Source organism: Electrona antarctica (assembly GCF_951216825.1).
Source record: "Electrona antarctica genome assembly, chromosome: 23".
Classification (NCBI taxonomy): Eukaryota; Metazoa; Chordata; class Actinopteri; order Myctophiformes; family Myctophidae; genus Electrona; species Electrona antarctica.
The window spans coordinates 26,324,586-26,341,375 of record NC_136804.1 but is presented as its reverse complement, the minus strand read 5'-3'; the positions used below and the strand labels follow the sequence as shown (position 1 = coordinate 26,341,375).

General features: G+C 42.1%; 2 protein-coding genes across 4 annotated transcripts; one reads left to right on the top strand and one right to left on the bottom strand.

The window, feature by feature from the left end:
• Nucleotides 1–1,704: 1,704 nt before the first annotated feature.
• On the bottom strand, nucleotides 1,705–10,178 carry atp5f1c (ATP synthase F1 subunit gamma; the record flags this gene model as incomplete). 3 transcript variants are annotated; one of them, XM_079494457.1, is made up of 10 exons in its annotated part: nucleotides 10,054–10,178; nucleotides 9,426–9,460; nucleotides 8,969–9,100; nucleotides 6,123–6,327; nucleotides 5,225–5,368; nucleotides 5,052–5,116; nucleotides 4,804–4,959; nucleotides 3,981–4,077; nucleotides 2,380–2,402; nucleotides 1,705–1,869 (listed from the first exon to the last, which is right to left on the bottom strand). In XM_079494457.1, exons 1-9 carry the CDS (start codon nucleotides 10,092–10,094, stop codon nucleotides 2,396–2,398), a joined length of 882 nt encoding a protein of 293 aa, XP_079350583.1. In that variant the 5' UTR covers nucleotides 10,095–10,178. The 3 variants fall into 3 exon arrangements, with proteins under 3 accessions (XP_079350583.1, XP_079350584.1, XP_079350585.1); XM_079494458.1 differs by lacking the exon at nucleotides 2,380–2,402 and having other exon boundaries at nucleotides 1,705–1,866; XM_079494459.1 differs by lacking the exons at nucleotides 1,705–1,869; nucleotides 2,380–2,402 and having other exon boundaries at nucleotides 3,977–4,077.
• Nucleotides 10,179–10,382: 204 nt separating this feature from the next.
• On the top strand, nucleotides 10,383–16,753 carry kin (Kin17 DNA and RNA binding protein). Its single transcript, XM_079494456.1, has 12 exons — nucleotides 10,383–10,649; nucleotides 12,469–12,563; nucleotides 12,680–12,723; nucleotides 12,841–12,963; nucleotides 13,664–13,848; nucleotides 14,038–14,086; nucleotides 14,539–14,590; nucleotides 14,683–14,815; nucleotides 15,193–15,312; nucleotides 15,410–15,509; nucleotides 16,093–16,193; nucleotides 16,334–16,753. Exons 1-12 carry the CDS (start codon nucleotides 10,536–10,538, stop codon nucleotides 16,406–16,408), a joined length of 1,191 nt encoding a protein of 396 aa, XP_079350582.1. The 5' UTR covers nucleotides 10,383–10,535; the 3' UTR covers nucleotides 16,409–16,753.
• Nucleotides 16,754–16,790: the final 37 nt, after the last annotated feature.

The following is a 16,790-nucleotide window of genomic DNA, read 5'->3' as shown; positions in this document are numbered from 1 at the left end:
TGTGGGGGGCCAATGGGGGGGAGGGGGGCAGCGGGCCAATAAGGGCTTATGTCGGGGGCCAATGGCCCTTCAAGACGAACATTTGACAATGATAATTCCACTATCATAGACCAAGGAGGTCTATGATAGAGGAAACACATCGACTCACTGGCCTTGGAACGTCTTGGGATCCCCCAGGAGGAAGTCACTAATGTTGCTCTGGAGAGGGAAGTCTGGAACACTCTGGTGGAGCTGTGGCCTCCGCGACCCGACTACGGATAAGCGGTTGAAGATGGATGGATGTGCTGGCTGCCATCAGTCTGCCAAAGCTGAGAGGATGCTGCCGGAATCCTGACTCTGACACACTTCCCTCTGCTGCCGATGTTGTTCGCCTCTTCCTGAATATCAGACTACTCTCATACTCTCCAAGATGCCCTATAGAGTTTAGGCTCGTTCTAAATACAAGCAAAACTAAGTTCATGCTTTTCACCAGGGCTAGAAGTAGAACCACCAGACCTGAAAACGTAATTTTAATATCTTCCAATGACAATGAATGGCTCTACAATTAAGAGTCTCAGAATACAAGTAGCCTACCTTGGCATCTGGTTGGATGATAAATTCATTTAAATTCCACATTGAAAATCTAGCCACCAAAATTGAGACAAGAACAATGGTTTTCTCTATAGGAACAAAGCATGTTTTCCGGCATCCTGTAAAGAAAACAGTCATTGAAGCCACATTTCTCTCTGTTCTGGACTATGGACATCACTGCCTTCACTAGGTCCATTCAGGGAAATTTCTAGCACTTTTGTTCAACAATGTAACTTTAATTAATTCTCATCTATCAGTTATTTTAGTTTTTAATACTTTGTTCTCCAATTAATTTGATATTGCTGTATTGAGCCTCTGCCAGTGGTGCCAATTTCTAGCCTCCTTATGCCGTTTTGATTCTTTGCACGTGTAATCTGCTGGTATTGAAGTACTGTTTTATCAAGTCCCGAGTCAACACAGCCATCTACCAGGTTTTAGAGCACTTTGTGCTTCTGTACATTGGCAAGCTTTATGAAGATGGTGTAGTACTGACCATGGTATTACTGTGCTAGTTGGCTGGTCAGTGTGAATGGCCAGTGAGACACCAGACCAGACCACACAAATGAGCCATCAAAGCAAACCTGGGCTTCCATAACACCCAGAAGACCACTGATCACCTTCATACCACAACCCATGTAGTTTTAAACATGCAGACAGCTTTAGACTAATTTCACCCATAAAAATCGGGTCCCAGTTTAAAAAGTTTGAGAGCACCTGCTAAAACAGAATCTAAATTAATTTTGATACTCATGTTGCTTAAATGTTACTTGCACTGGACAATGTGTGGACTTTGAAAACAAAACCTTTTGTTACATCTTGATAAGTGCTTTAGACCACGCCTAAAATTCTCTCCCCAAGAGTATAAAATATATATAGTTAACTAACAAATCGTGGATATAAAAATAAATAAATATTGAGTATATTAAAGTATATTGATTTCTGCTTGAGGCCCAATGTGTGTACTGAAATGGCACCGGCCACAGCTGTCACAGGAAATACCTTAAATAAATAAATAAATGCAGTTGATCTTTAGCTTAATTTCATAGACTTTAGAGAATGGCCTGTGTAAAACAAATCAGTCATCATGCATCTTTCACAACCACATACACATTTATTGAGGGACAAAACAGAACATAAAGAAACGGTTCTCCGTTAGAGGTTTATTTCTCTGAATATTTTACAAATAAGCATAAATGTTCATATAGACTTGATGACAGTTTGAAGTCCGAAGTACTTTGAAGCATGTAAGCCACAACCACTGGCAGGGGACAAGGAGGGACGATTTTGCCCGTTTATCTGCAAACATACAAAGAAAACGATCAAGTAAGAACACAAAAACAAGTAGGCCCTTAAGACTTGGTTTGGCTGTACACTAGGGTGCCGCTCACACAACGACACCCTGTCATCTCGGCGTCTCCTGTGCCCTCTTGTGTGTCGCACGGCTCGCAATTCATTTTCAATGCGAGTCACGTGGTTTTGACGAGACAAGCTTGCTCCACAGCAGTCTGCCATCCTCCGCCCCATGGAGCAAGCTTGTCTCGTCAAACCATGAGACTCCCATTGACAATGCAGTGCGAGCCGTGCGGCACGCAAAAGACACAAACACAGAGAAGACAGCCGTCGTTTATGTGACTGAGGCCTAGGAGAAACTAATGAGGGTTTCTAAGCGTTTCTAAAAGGCCTAAAGGCTATTCAGTCTATCCTAAACAGAATAATACCTATGCTCTTCCAACTAGTCTAGTAGAGAAAGCACACAAAGCAATCCAAACCAAACCAAACCAGCACAAACCAACAGATGTTACCTCTACCTGTGTTAATACATGCTTCAGTTCCTGGGTTCACCAATGAAGCAGATCACATTACAAAAGAGAATTAGCCATGCAAAACTGTGGGTCACAAGGATGTTCTAATGGTCTAATGACAAGTTATAACTGTCACAAAATTAAGTCATAAATGGCCATCATTTGATAAATTAAAATATAAAATTAAGGTGAGAGTAGGGTGAAGGCACAGTTCAAAATATATAATCTCATCAACAGCCCTCATTTTACCACTTCTACTTGCACTGTGTGTGCATAGTTCAAACCTTTACCTGCTGATGACATCATTTCAAATAAGATTTAAAACTTGTGTTTTTCTTTAGTGTGGCTCTCTGTAAGAGGCAAGCCACAGAGTGCATCTGTGCGAGTCTAATCTTGCAAACTGCTGGATTGATCAGTACCACATGTCTTGGTGACACTCACTGTCCTGTTCCGATTGGAATTTTATGTTTTTATTTTACAGCACCTCGTAACCGTTTTGAAAGGCTCTGTAAAATTAAAGTTTACTTACGAAGATTGTCAATTATGATGACACACTAGCTTCATAAAGTCCCAGATTCACATGGGAGCCCCCCCCATTATTACTTTAGACCGCATCTTGTTAAACAGTCATGGCTACTATTTAGCAATAAATTGTGTTCGAGTACCCTATTTCGCACCAGTGAGGGGGAGCTGCCTTATTTTGAGGGGTGGGAGGGCTATTTACTACAGCAAACAACCTTTATTGTTTTAGTTGCCTTAGGTTCAAGTGTCATAACTTGTAATATGCTATTGGCTGTTTGAATTCTTTTTAGAAACATACTCATGGAAAGGCTATATTATTTTACTTATTGTACCCTATAAAGTATAAGTCAGCCAAGTCAGTGTATGAGGAGCACAGCTTGTGGTAAGTACTGGGAGCTGATGGTAGGTGTTGCGCTCCACCTCAGCAATCCATCTCCCAGAGGTCTAGCACAGGGAAAGACTCCCGCTCTCTGGCTGATACCGACAATAAGCCTCACTGACTTACTTACTACTTAAAGGCATATTCAGTGATTTCACTTAATTCAAATATCACTTATTTTTTCTTATTTTTTGGATAATCCTCCCTACTATAAAGTGTGCTGACCATATAAGGAGTTCCTCCCTGTCCCCAGTGAGCCCCTGGGGTCAAAAAACCCTAGTTTCGGTTTGGGCTTTGGGTGGCAAAGCCTTCATCCAATTAGGATGAGAAGGGTCCTTCCTCCAATCATGATCGAGTGGGACGGGCATTGGTGCACGTGCTGTTGGTCTGTTGTACTTCCCCCCCACTGTAGAGCATGTGCACATCTTGTTACCGGGTGGACCGGGTTTTTTTCCAAATCACCCAAATCACTGAATGCTCCTTTAATCCCATGCCTTTAGTTTCCATTATCTTATGAAATCCCTGCCAACGATGTCATCAACAGTACATTTTCTATCCACACCACAGCCCACCTCGAGCACAGGTGGGCTGGTGAGTAGACACAAATGGGACCTTCTTATTAGTGAGGACCGATATATGGAGACATGGCTGAAAAGTGTTCCTTCAAAGGAAAGACAAGAGATGGAGACAACTTTCAAAGTTCTTACAGAGCAGCAGCTCCAGAGATGATCTCAATGAGCTCCCTGGTAATGACAGCCTGTCTGGTACGGTTGAAGGTCAGCGTCAGCTTGTCGATCATCTCGGCTAGAGGGAGGGAAATATATCATTTAGTATTTTTAGTAAAAACATTAACACCCTCATTAACCATCGCAGGCATGTCATCATAGGTGAAAAAAAACTGCAAAAATAAGCAAACAGACAAAAACAGCAGATCTACAAGCATACAACAGGCAAATGAGGTGGCCAATTACAGACCCACAGGGACCCAGAGCAACAAAGTATATAGGGTTTAAGTGGCTAAAGCATTATGTGACAGGTTGTGGCTGTGAGTGAACTCGGCTTTTCAAACGTTTTCATGTCAGACCACCACTGAAGACTTATTAGGCAATGGACATCCACATCAAATGATTCTGTCCAAGGGACACAGATATGAAACATGTTTTGGATCAAATTGAACCCCTCAATTAGGCTGCATCTTGATGAAGCCTCAGACGTTTTGCCATATGACTTAAGGTGGCCTTACACTAGCCGATTTTTTTCAATCTGAAATCTGATAGCACCACACACTACAGGATAATCGGAGCGGGGCAGAGCAAATATCAAACATTCTTGATGTTGATCGGGCCGATCGCGCTTTGAGCGGTAGGGCACCCACCGAGCGTCAAAAATGCCCGATTATCGGCTAGTGTAAGGCCACCTTAAATCTAAACAGAAGATACATAGTGCAGGGACTGGATCAACTCCGACTGGACAATGAGAGTAAAAAAAAACTCTAAAGTCTAAATTATTCTTTAGTTTAGAACGTCTTACAGGCATTCTTGCTAGCGTTGTCCATCGCGGTCATCCTAGAGCTCTGTTCAGCGGTGGTTGATTCCTTCATGCTATAATAAATTAGGTTGACCAGGGCGAACTCTTGGTAGTTTCTCAGAACGTCAGCATCGATGTCATCATAGATGCCCATGGTCTCTGTCGGGCAAGATGGCATACAGTGAGTGAGTGACTGGTTCAACATGGAAAATTCACCGCCGTTTACTTGGGACTTCAGTAAAATGCCATACCTGCATTAGCAACCGTATCGTTGGAGAACAGGGGCTTCTTGGTTACCTTGTATGAGATGACAGATCTGTATGGGGGGGGGGAAAGTGATGCACACTTAGTGTTCAATTACACTGCTGCAATAGCAAATATGACCAAGTAGCAGCCAGGAATGATGAAGGTGGGCCTTATTTACTTGAAGTTGTTGTAGATGATCGTCCCCTGGTCAAACTCATATCCTAGGTTCATCAGCTCTGCGGCAACGATGGAAGCGTCGGAGAAAGTGGGAGGCTTGCGGCCAATTTCTTTGAAGTTGAGCAGAATGTGCTGTGAATGAGTCCTGATGGAAGATACATTTAAGTTAGCATCAGGAGATAATTTACTAAATTGTTATAAATATAATTGTTTAACTGGCTAGTTTTAGTTGTCATGCGGAAAAAGAGTGTTAGCGTAATGTGACTAGTAATGTGCCCAATTTACATACACAATCTCAGACTTCTTATTTTGGAGGGCAATAATATAGAATTTTGCATGAAAGACAAATATTGACAGCCACTGCTACAGCTTCATCCTTGGGGAAACACTATTATAAATTAGGTTTTATGTAATCTTAGCCGTTTTAAACATGATGACTAACCCTCGTGTTCTCAATCATCCTGTTTCTGTACTGCATTCAGATGCAGAATATTTCTGCAATGCTACAAAGTGACACATTCAAATGTATTCTAGTGTTTCAGCATCCCCCATCAGGGCAATTGGATAAAGAATGGTAAAGTAATTGGTCACGTTCAACGTCACAGTTAGAAGGGAGCTAAACACAACAGTGCCCTTGTGGTTCGAGTGTCTGCCCTGAGACTGGGAGGCCGGGGTTCGATCCCCGGCCAGGTCATACCAAAGACTCTGAAAAATGGGACCCAATACCTCCCTGCTTGGCACTCAACATCAAGGGTTGGATTGGCCCATTGGGGTAAGTCTCCTAGCGTCATGTCCAGGGGGTGTACTTGTACATCAAGCTGCCTCACACTACATAAACAGGAGCGTTTGATAAAACTAACTCTTCTGCAACATTAACGTCAACATATCCTGTTGTATACCTGTTCAGTATGCCCCTCAGCTTGTCCCCTACGTTGACAACCATCACCTCCTTGCCAGCGGCAGTCAGTTCGGCAACCTGAGCCTTTATGGCCTTAGCAACACCAGAGTGGATGGCACCACAGAGACCACGGTCAGATGACACACCAATGAGCAGGTGCTTGTTGACGTTCTCTGGCGCTTTGATCTCGGCCTTTTCGTAAAGGGCTGGGGAATAAAGTACAACAAAATCATTACATGTGGGAAGTCAGATTTAAAGATTGAGTGCCAAGATTTTTTTCCACCCTAAAACATGACAATCAGGTATTATTACGTCCTAAAGTCGGCTCTTCGGTGCTACTGAAAATTTCAAAATCATTTCGGCACTACAGCGGTTAAACAAATACAACGTTAATACACCATTGCACATAAAAACGACTCCAGGGTGTCTAATGAAGTACTGTCACCTCATAGACACATGAAAAACACAAAAATTGTTACGAATTAAACAAATATATTGGAATGACCCTTTACTTCGACGTCCTTGAGAACAAACTGGAACGGTGCGCTCAGAGCAAAAATCTCCAGCGATGTATGCAATTTAAATTTCTACCTACAGCCATAAAAGAGTAGCACGGCATGATATATTTGGGCCACAATGTAATGGGTTCGATGCCGGGCACCGCCAATTCAGCATATGAGTAGCATGACTTGTCGTGACAAGTCGTGCAGCAAGTAGTGGGAGTTGATGTCTAGTGCATTGCAAACGGGGATAGACCAAGAATAGAGGGTATGCGTGTGACATCACACCCGGAAGTTATGCGGGAACACCTGCTGAGTGGCAAAAAAAAAAACTACGTTGTGGCCTTGACAGTCAAACTCCTGCCTGTAATTCTGAACAGATTTGTCATTAACAGTTCTCTGTACTTCAAAGTCTGATTGTTAGTTACTTTTCTGATTGTCAATTACATTTGTATCACCAGTTAATCAAAGGTTGTCCAAATAGGAAAAACTGTAAAACTAAATCAAACCTAAATGATAAAACTTCACTAGGTGTATTGATTTAAGTCAGATCGGTTGGGGATGACCTGTGTAAGCCTCGGTCAGTCAACTCGGATCGTGACAACTCATGACAAACATTTTTTTGGGCCAACACAAAAAGTGTTGTACTCTTTTTTTTTTCTTCTAATTATTTGTTCGGCCCCAAAAAGAATGTCTGTTTCTTTGACCGAGGCTTACAGGTCTTTAAATAAATACTTTATGAAACGTCTATGGGAAAAATTGGAAATTGCCCTGTACAATATTTCAGGGGCATATTTAGAATGTGTGCAGGGTTGAGTATGTTGAATCTACTTTGCATTTAATGAGGGTTTAGTTGCCACAATGAAATAAAATGGCGATAGTATTCAGTGTGAGGCAGACGGCCTGTCACAGCCAGATTTGGGAGACCAGTAGCTTTGTTGTTGCAAGGAAAGTGGTCAAATGAGACTTTTGTGGTTGTTTTCGTCTCAGATTTAGTCCGACGGAGGGACACAATATAACTCTATGTGGACACAAAAGTAGGACCCGGAAGTATCTCTGGAGGGGGCGCTTACGTCACGGCTAAAATACTGAATAGTGTAATGCTCATCTCATAGCCTGGATGGATGACTGCGCTGCTTTTATATTATACCAAGAAAATAAAAGAATTGAGGTCCCAGCCTGCACAAGAAATATGAAGCTGATCTTCCCATTAGAATGCAAGAGTAGCTGCAGACATATAAACACAGGACCGAACTAAATGATCTCTCAGTACAAATAACTGGTTGAATTAATCGTTCAATTAGCAGACATACAAAGTAGGGATGCTCCGATAATGTTTTTTGGGACCGATCCCGATTGTTTTTCTCATGATCGGCCGACAACCATACCGATCTTGTGCGCAACAGGCAAATTTGAATATTTCCCCAAAAAATAAACAAACCGTCTCTGCGATATTGTCGGGGAGGTGTCTCGTATCGTTTACGACAGTCAGTCACTCATATTTGATGCAGTCTGTTTCTAGCGAAAATGTAACCAAGTCAGCAGGAGTAACAATAGCTCAGTTGATTCTTCATATCCATATCAGTGAAACGGCATGGATGATTTGTTTACGTTTCAAAACAGTTCTTATACGAGGCGATCTAAAATCCCCCTATGGGGTTTGCAAATTAAAAAAACAATGCAAATAAAAAAGTACATGGACCAGTGTTTTTTTTCTCTTCTTGAGAATCACTGGTGTAAATGTATGAGACCAGCGTCCCTGCATGCCGGGAGATGCAGACAAACAGGGATAGTAGGAAACAAGTTAATGTTTGCAGGGGGAACGACAACACAGCACCACACAGGCTGCACTGTAACTTATCCTGCCATTGAATAGTTTATTTAGTTTTAGTCACTTGTAATGTTTTAGTGTTAGTCTAGTTTTAGTCGACTAAATATCATAAGATTTTAGTCGACTAAATCTACAGTTGATTTAGTCGAACAAAATGTATTTTGGCAGGCCTTGATGCCATCGTAATTTTTCACTTGCTGAAAATAGCCGATCTACAAGCTCACCACGCGATGCGTTGCGGGCTTGTAGATTTTTCAGCATGCAACTAATTGTAAAATGACTTAGTGGATCTCTTGTACACTAGTCCCTTCCTAACATTGTAGTCTAGTTTTTATTTGTTGACCAAATTGTCAGTATATTTAGTCTTAGTCATCATAGTTAGTTTAACAGTGAAAAAAGGTAGTCGACGAACATTTTTCATCTTAGTTTTAGTCGACAAAATCAACACTGCCGTGGACTTAGCGCCCTCTACCGATATTGGACGACTTCGGTGCTCTATACTGTTGGTATACATACCCAGGGCACCGGTTCCGTAGACACGGGCAGGCTTCAGTGCCCTGTCAGCACGGGCATACTTGGCAGCTGCCACCATCTTCATGGATTTGGTGATCTTCTGGATGTTTTTGATGGACTTCAACCGAAGGTTGACTAGGGGACACAAGAACAGCCCTCAGCCGTCTCCAGTATCAACAAAAAAACAAAACAGCAAGCCTCCCATGTATGCAGTGCTGATTATAAGACGACCCCAATTTTCAAGACTCATTTGTGAAAAAAGAACATTGAATGTCAAATAGTCTAGTCCCCGATTATAAAAAAAAAGATAATGGTCTTATATTCAGGGTAATAGGGTATATACATAACATGTCAATGTGTATAATAGTTGTATGGGAATTCATATATATATATATATATATATATATATATATGGAACCTGTGTAACAGGTCTGCAATAGTTGACATAAGAAGTACTCACTGTCCTTCAGGGTAGCCATGTTCCTGAACTGCCCACTGCAAAACGAAGAGAACGCATTCAGAATTGTGTTGCAAGCAGCATCATAATCACAATAATTACATGGCTAAATACGCCTATCAATGCTCCAATAAATTCAATGCAGCAGAAAGAGTCATATGTGGGGAAGACAAATATATATCAACTTGCGACAGTCACATACAAACCAACTTGGATTACCCATTAGCACGTTGATACATTATTAAATTCAAGACAAGGAAATTAGGTTTTAGACAGTCAAAGTGACCCGTTTTCTGGCCATACTATTTGCGCAGTGTTGACTAGCAGAACTTCGCATGACGGACAGTTCGGCAGCAACACAATGACATAGAAGGACGGCCAGTAAATGTCATGTAGCAGCTACGCGTTAGCTGCTGTTAGCTTAGCATGAGCTGCTACAGCGGCTGAACTTGGGCTAAATCACACAGTCTGTCATTCAACCCCCGGCCTGCACGACACACACACACAGCGTTAGCACGTCCTTGCAAATGAATGAGTGCGTCTAATCGACCACGTTAACGTTCACACGCCATCTTATTCGCATGCCACAACAACTAAACCATAATGTATGTATTAAATAATGTTACTTTACCATTGTGGGGAGAACACCAACGCGCTGGTCCTGGCGAACATGATTGCTTCTTACTGAAGGTCAGAGATGCAGCACTGCGCAGGCGCCGAGTAAATATGGAAGATGGCCGAAGGTCTCGCGAGATTGCCAATGTCCTATCCTATTTCGATTGTTTTATTTTGATTTGAACATCTTTATTTTGAACTTTTCAGGTAAAAATAAAATAAAACAATGTATTTAACAAAATTAAATAAACAAATTAAATTAACAAAAAAAAAACACAACAATGTGATCATTGATCTTCCACGTTAAGTTAAAAAAGGATAGGAAGAAGTAAAAATAACCCCCAAGTCTCGCGAGATATGTCGTTATTGTCGAGTGCTCCCGACGACGAACGAAGTGGGGTGCCGATTGGAGATTGAAGTTGTTGAGCACTAGTTAGCTAGCTTAGCAGCACAAACAAATAAGCGCCACTTTAAGGCCAGCTAGTTTTACAATCAAGGATGGGGAAAGCAGATTTCTTCAGCCCCAAGGCGATAGGCAACAGAATCAAAGCCAAGGGTCTTCAGAAGCTGAGATGGTATTGCCAGATGTGCCAGAAACAGTGTCGAGACGAGGTGAGAACCACATACCGGTAACTCTATGGGTGAGACAACAACAAAGCCATGTTGGTCAGCTGTTAGCTTAGCTAGCCAGCCATCTAATCATTAGATTCTAATCTATCAGCAATTTGTAGTAATAATAAGGGGCGGTCAAAGATGGGATGGGAGATATTGTGGGTTTCTTCTGTCCTATAGCTCTGGTCCATAGCGTTAGAGAAGGACTTCTAACGCTATGGACCAGAGCTATCCAATGCTACCCAACTAGCAGTGGTGGAAAGTATAACAAAGTACATAATGTCTCGAGTACTGTACTTTGTACTTTACTAGCCCTGAAACATGACTCGCTGTGAGAACTTTATTATTGTGCTCACTGCTATCGTGTGTTTTTGCTGTGTTATTGTTGTGAAGTGCACAGAGACCCCTTGGGGTGATGTTGCACCATAAATACAAATAAACTAAAACTGAGTGTCATCGGATGCTCCAAGCACATCAGCGAACAAAAATCACATGTTTGGAGTTCAAGAAGTCTCTATCAAGTTCATAACTCTCGAGCATTTTGGTTATAGGTGTATTTGTTTAAGTTAGACTCGTTAGTCATTACCAGCCTTGTATTTATCCATCCATCCATCTTCAACCGCTTATCCGTAGTCGGTTCGCAGGGGCAACAGCTCCACCAGAAAGCTCCAGACGTCCCTCTCCAGAGCAACATTAGTGACTTCCTCCCGGGGATCCCGAGATGTTCCAAGGCCAGTTATGTTTCCTCCAACTGTGCCTTGGTCTTCCCCGGGGTCTCCTCCCAGTAGGGTTGGGTGACGACCGATACGAATATATCGGCAATCGTGATTTGGATGAGTCTATCGCTAAATATCTTTATTAGGCGATTTATCGGGGCGATTTTATTTTTTATTTTGCAAAATAATACTCAATCTTATCGAAAATTCAACTCTTCAAATGTAGCCTGTACAAGTGTGAGTGGGGGGGGGGGGATAACAACACCAGCCATGGTGGTGATATTAGCTTAGCGTGCTGCTTGTCTGTTCAACTTCACTTCATCTCTGCCTGTAATCTATTTCTTATTTTGTTACCCTGACACCGGCGCTGCAAAAACAGGCAGGACGCAACGCCTTGAGAGCTTGTAGATCTGGCCTTTTTGCGACCTGACCTCACTTTAACACAAAAATATGGTCCATCGGCGATTTTTGGACAGACGATGTAATGGCAGATTGAAAAAAATTGGCATATCACCCAACCTTACCTCCCAGTGGGACGTGCCTCGAGGACCTCCCTAGGGATACGCCCGAGAGGCATCCTAACCAGATGGTTACTGGCTGTGTTAGTGTGTAATACTGAGGTTAGGTTGAGTCATGGGTTTGATGTTGCTACTGGCTAGGTTCCAGGTAAGTTCTCTTTCTTCCCACCCAGGGTAGTAGCTGAGCACAAGTGCTCATTTTCAGCAACGCCCTGCACATAGAAACACACACATTAAAACCTGGGAGTTAACCAGTACAACCACAGTCTTATACTGTTAGCCACTAAGCAGCTCCACTGGAGCAATTGGGGGTTCAGTCAGTGCCTTGCTTAAGGGCACTTCAATGGTGTTGGGTGAGTGATGACCAATCACTTCACGACCCAGATTCTTCCTGCCCGTCCGCGGAATCGAACCGGCAACAAGGGCGCTCCTCTAACCTTTAGGCCACAGCTGCCCTGAAAGTATCGGTTCCCCAATCAGAGCACTCAGCAGATGAATGACCTTTCCTTTATCACCAGACAGTTTTAATAATATTCAGCTGTATGTTGTTTTTGTCCCATTTTCTCTTGCTTGCTCTGCTCACAGAATGGGTTCAAGTGTCACTGCATGGCGGAGTCCCACCAGAGGCAGCTGTTGTTGGCCTCAGAAGACCCTAACCAGTTCATGGACCTCTTCTCAACGTGAGTTTGTTTTATGCTGTGATAGTCTTATAAAGACATACTATTACTAGCATGTTAACCTTTCACCACACTGACTCCAGGCGGTAGAACTGACTTTAATTTTTCTGCTTACCTAGGGAGTTTAAAGATGACTTTCTGGACTTGTTAAGAAGACGTTTTGGTAAGTGTGGATTTCCCATTTAACTTTCCAACTTTAACTTCACAGTTAAAGCATATTACAGTCAAATAACGAGCATCTTCTTCTCTCCAACCCCCCCCTCTCTCTCTCTCTTTGCAGGGACCAAGCGAGTGCATAACAACATAATCTATAACGAGTACATCAGTGACAGGGAGCACGTCCATATGAACTCCACACAGTGGGAGACGCTTACAGACTTTACAAAGTGGCTGGGGAAAGAAGGTCAGTGGGCACAGTGTGTATGTGAGATGTGTGGATTTCAGTTATTTATCTAACTTTTTACATAAATTCACCATCCAGAAGGAATGGAGCTCTCACTGGAGCTCACAATGAGCTGTTCTCTTACCACCAATACATGGCCTTATACATGTACTCATGTAGATGACAAAATTACCAAAGACAAACGTCTAACATAGTCTTGGCCTAAATGTCAGTGCCATCAGATGTTATGTTCCTTATTCATGAGTCAAATACGGTTGATTACCTTGTGTAGGGTCTGTAGTATCTGATAAGGCGCTTTTTTTTCTTTATAAAACATTCCAACTTTGATGGAGTTGCTTGTAGTGTGCAAATAGTATGAAACACCATCCTTGTCCACAATCATGCAACATTATGCAGCTGTGGAGCATATGCTTAATTCTGTGAATAACCTTCACTAACTGCCCCCTCCAGTGGTTTGGAGTGGCTTTGCTAGTTATTGTCATACTTTTGAAAAGTATGAAAAAAAACTGACTTTTGTTCATTTCAAAAGTTAATTTAATTTCAAGCCTCAACATTACAGTGTCCTGTAATGTTTTCAAAGTGCTACACCAAGGTGTATTTCTTTGACTGCTTTAGTGGTGAAATGTCAGGTTTTGAAATGAGATAGAGAAGCAGATTCTTTTTAGTGTGTAATATATCTTGTTTAATGGAACCCCCCTAGGCTTGGCCAAGGTTGACGAGACCCCTAAAGGCTGGTACGTTCAGTACATTGACCGTGATCCAGAGACAATTCGCCGTCAGGAGGAGTCGGAAAAGAAGACGAAACAGGACTTGGATGATGCGGAGCGTGCTGCTAAGTTCATCGAGGAGCAGGTCCGCAGAGGCCTTGAGGGCAAAGAACCAGAGGTGACCCCCCCCCTCAACACACACACACACACACACACACACACACACACACTTCAGCCAAGGAGGACACAATGCACTTCAATAGGACACTTGCTGTGACATCTATACTAACATTAAAAAAAAGTGATTTCCTTGTGCAAGATCTACAATTTTCCGCAGAATCAAACAATGTTGTCTTTTATTCCCTAGGAAACACCAGTTTATACAGAGCTCAAGCGTGAGAACGAAGACGAAAAAGGTTAGTTTTGGGGAATGATTGCATACCGTTTAGCTCTTGTAGATACTAAATATACACATTTGCTCTGAGACATTCCTTTTTTAAGCTAAAACATTTTGGGTGAAAAAGGGCCTTGCAGGTTGTGTGTAGTGGTGCTTATTCAACAACAAGTTATTAAAATAAAAATCACACTTGTGTGAAGCGAGGGGCGCTCTTATCATCATACATCACATTCTGTGCTCAGCCCATCAAATCATCACAATGGGGTTCACATATTGCTCAGCCAATCAAATCATCGCTATGGGGTTCACACAAAGATGGGTATAGGAGGGGATGGCGCCCCTCCAAATACTGAAAATGTGCTATACGATCGTTTGGTGAAAGTAATGTTGTATTCATCAAAATAAGTCCCAGATTGTAGCTTTAAAGGCTGTATATCGATACTTAAAAATAACTTCTGCTTGTTCTTTCAGTTGTCTTCAATCTGGGAGCGTGCTCTTCTGCAGCAGGTCCTTCTAAACCGAGGTACAGAGGAATCTCTTTTGGAATACCATTCTGTTACATAAATGACATGGCAATTGTCACATATTAATTTGTTCATAACTTGGTCTCCATAGTACCGTCAAGGGTCCTGTCAAAGGTCCAAGTGCCCTGGCAGCGGCGGCAGCATCAGCAAAGAGGAAAGAGTTGTCTTCCAGTTCAGAGTCCAAAGAAAAGAAGAAGAGAAGTGCCCTGGATGAGATCATGGAGGTATTGCGTCAGTGTGTTTACCGTTTATTAGCCTTGTTCAGACCAAAGATTTGTGTTGAGTATAAACCATTTTAAGCCTGATTTATACTTTGTTGTACGACATCGAGACATTAACAGAAAATAGCGAATGAATATACGAGCCACGATCTACATCGCAGATCTTGTAATCTGCTTCCTTTTGGCATGCGGCACCTTCCTTACAATGGCACCATCCTTACAATGGACATTTAGCAATGGAACATTGTAGTGAAAAATGGCAGCGGTCTGAATTACCCCTATAATGTGTCTGCCATGTGTATTCATATCTAATAGTTTAAAAATAGTTTCTGTACTTTATGCAAAATAGGGTCAGTGAAACACATATCTTTATTTTCTAGATGGAGGAACAGAAGAGGAAGTCAGTCAGAAACGACTATTGGCTGCAGCCTAACATTGTGGTGAAAGTTGTCACTAAGAAACTGGGAGAGAAATACCACAAGAAGAAGGCAGTCATCAGGGTAACGCAGGATTAATTTAAAAGTCATGTGTGCTTGTGTGCGAGTTAAAGCGAGCAAGAGTGACTTAACAATTCTATTTCTACTCCTGTTGCCACAGGAAGTGCGAGACAAATACACAGCTGTAGTGAGGATTATTGGCTCGGGGGACAAACTGAAACTGGACCAGAGTCATCTGGAGACTGTTATCCCTGCAGTGGGTAAGGATGCACTGCACACACAAGATTGTTCTGGCTCAATATGTACTACATCAACTCCAGGGTCTTGATCTATTAATGCCAACAATGTACATCGGGATGCTCTTTGCCGCCTTGGCCTAGTCGATCATTATTGGTAAACCATAACACAATGACAATGAAAGGTATTGACTCTACACAGCAGGAATTATTGTATTGATGCAATGTATATTGTTGTGTATGTAAGTAGCTGTGTATATGTATGTTACTATGTTTATATGCTTATTTATATGTATGCTTTATATATATGAATGTGTAGGGGAATGTATACTGTATATCTAAGGACAACATGAATGTATGCACTGTGCAGGTAGACAGATATCCATCAGTCTACAACACGTGCACTTAAATATGCAAATTATGGACTCCAGGGGTAGGGCCCGACAAGCCTATGGCTTCTCCCTAGCCCCTTTTTCGGATATCGGACAGGACATAAGCAACGGACACTAAAAAATAATAATGTGCTTTATGTATGAACTGTATGTCCACCATTCCGAAAATGAACTGAACTGAATTAATCCACACCCCTCTGTACGGTGGCCTGCAGGTAGACGGGTCCTGGTTCTGAACGGCCAGTACAGAGACACGGAGGCTGTGTTGGAGGGTATAGATGAGAAGAAGTTCTGTGCTGTACTCATGCTCGACTCGGTAAGGGAGAAGTACAAAATTGTCCCGTTCTTTGCACCTTTTGTCTGTCCCTTTTTCTCCCCACCTCTCAAATAGATGCATAACACTGAGTCATATCTATCTATCGTATGTCTTACACATTTGGATTGTCTCGTCTACAGGGTCGCATGAAAGGGAGGCGAGTGGAAGGCATCGCTTATGAGGACTTTTCAAAACTGGACAGCCCTCCTGCTTAAAGACCCTCACTGACCAATGGCTGAGGGACTCTACTGTGTCAGGCTCCCTCCGAACCTGTATATGTATATATATATCCACAGTGCATTGTCTGTGGAGCTACCACCTTTACATCTTTTTTATTCCAGAATAGGTGAATGAGATCAAGCTGTCTTTTTGGTTTTTTTTATTTGGTGAAATTAACAAAGTCGCTCTTGACAATGAAGATGTATCATTTTTCTTGAATAAAATACAACAAAAGTGAATGATGTGTTCTTTCACTCCTTTGATATGGTGATACGCTGAGAAATATGTACTTTTACTTTGTAATATATTTTTAAGATTAAATAAAGTTGCTGCATACATTCCTCCCCTCTCTCTTCTTTGGACCATTTTGTCATTGAG

Bases quoted from the DNA above. Each gene is read 5' to 3' on its own strand.
- kin (XM_079494456.1), top strand. From the start codon at position 10,536: ATGGGGAAAGCAGATTTCTTCAGCCCCAAGGCGATAGGCAACAGAATC. The intron at 12,724-12,840 runs GTAAGTGTGGAT...CTCTCTTTGCAG, and splicing joins CTTGTTAAGAAGACGTTTTG to GGACCAAGCGAGTGCATAAC. The intron at 14,816-15,192 runs GTATTGCGTCAG...TTTATTTTCTAG, and splicing joins CCCTGGATGAGATCATGGAG to ATGGAGGAACAGAAGAGGAA.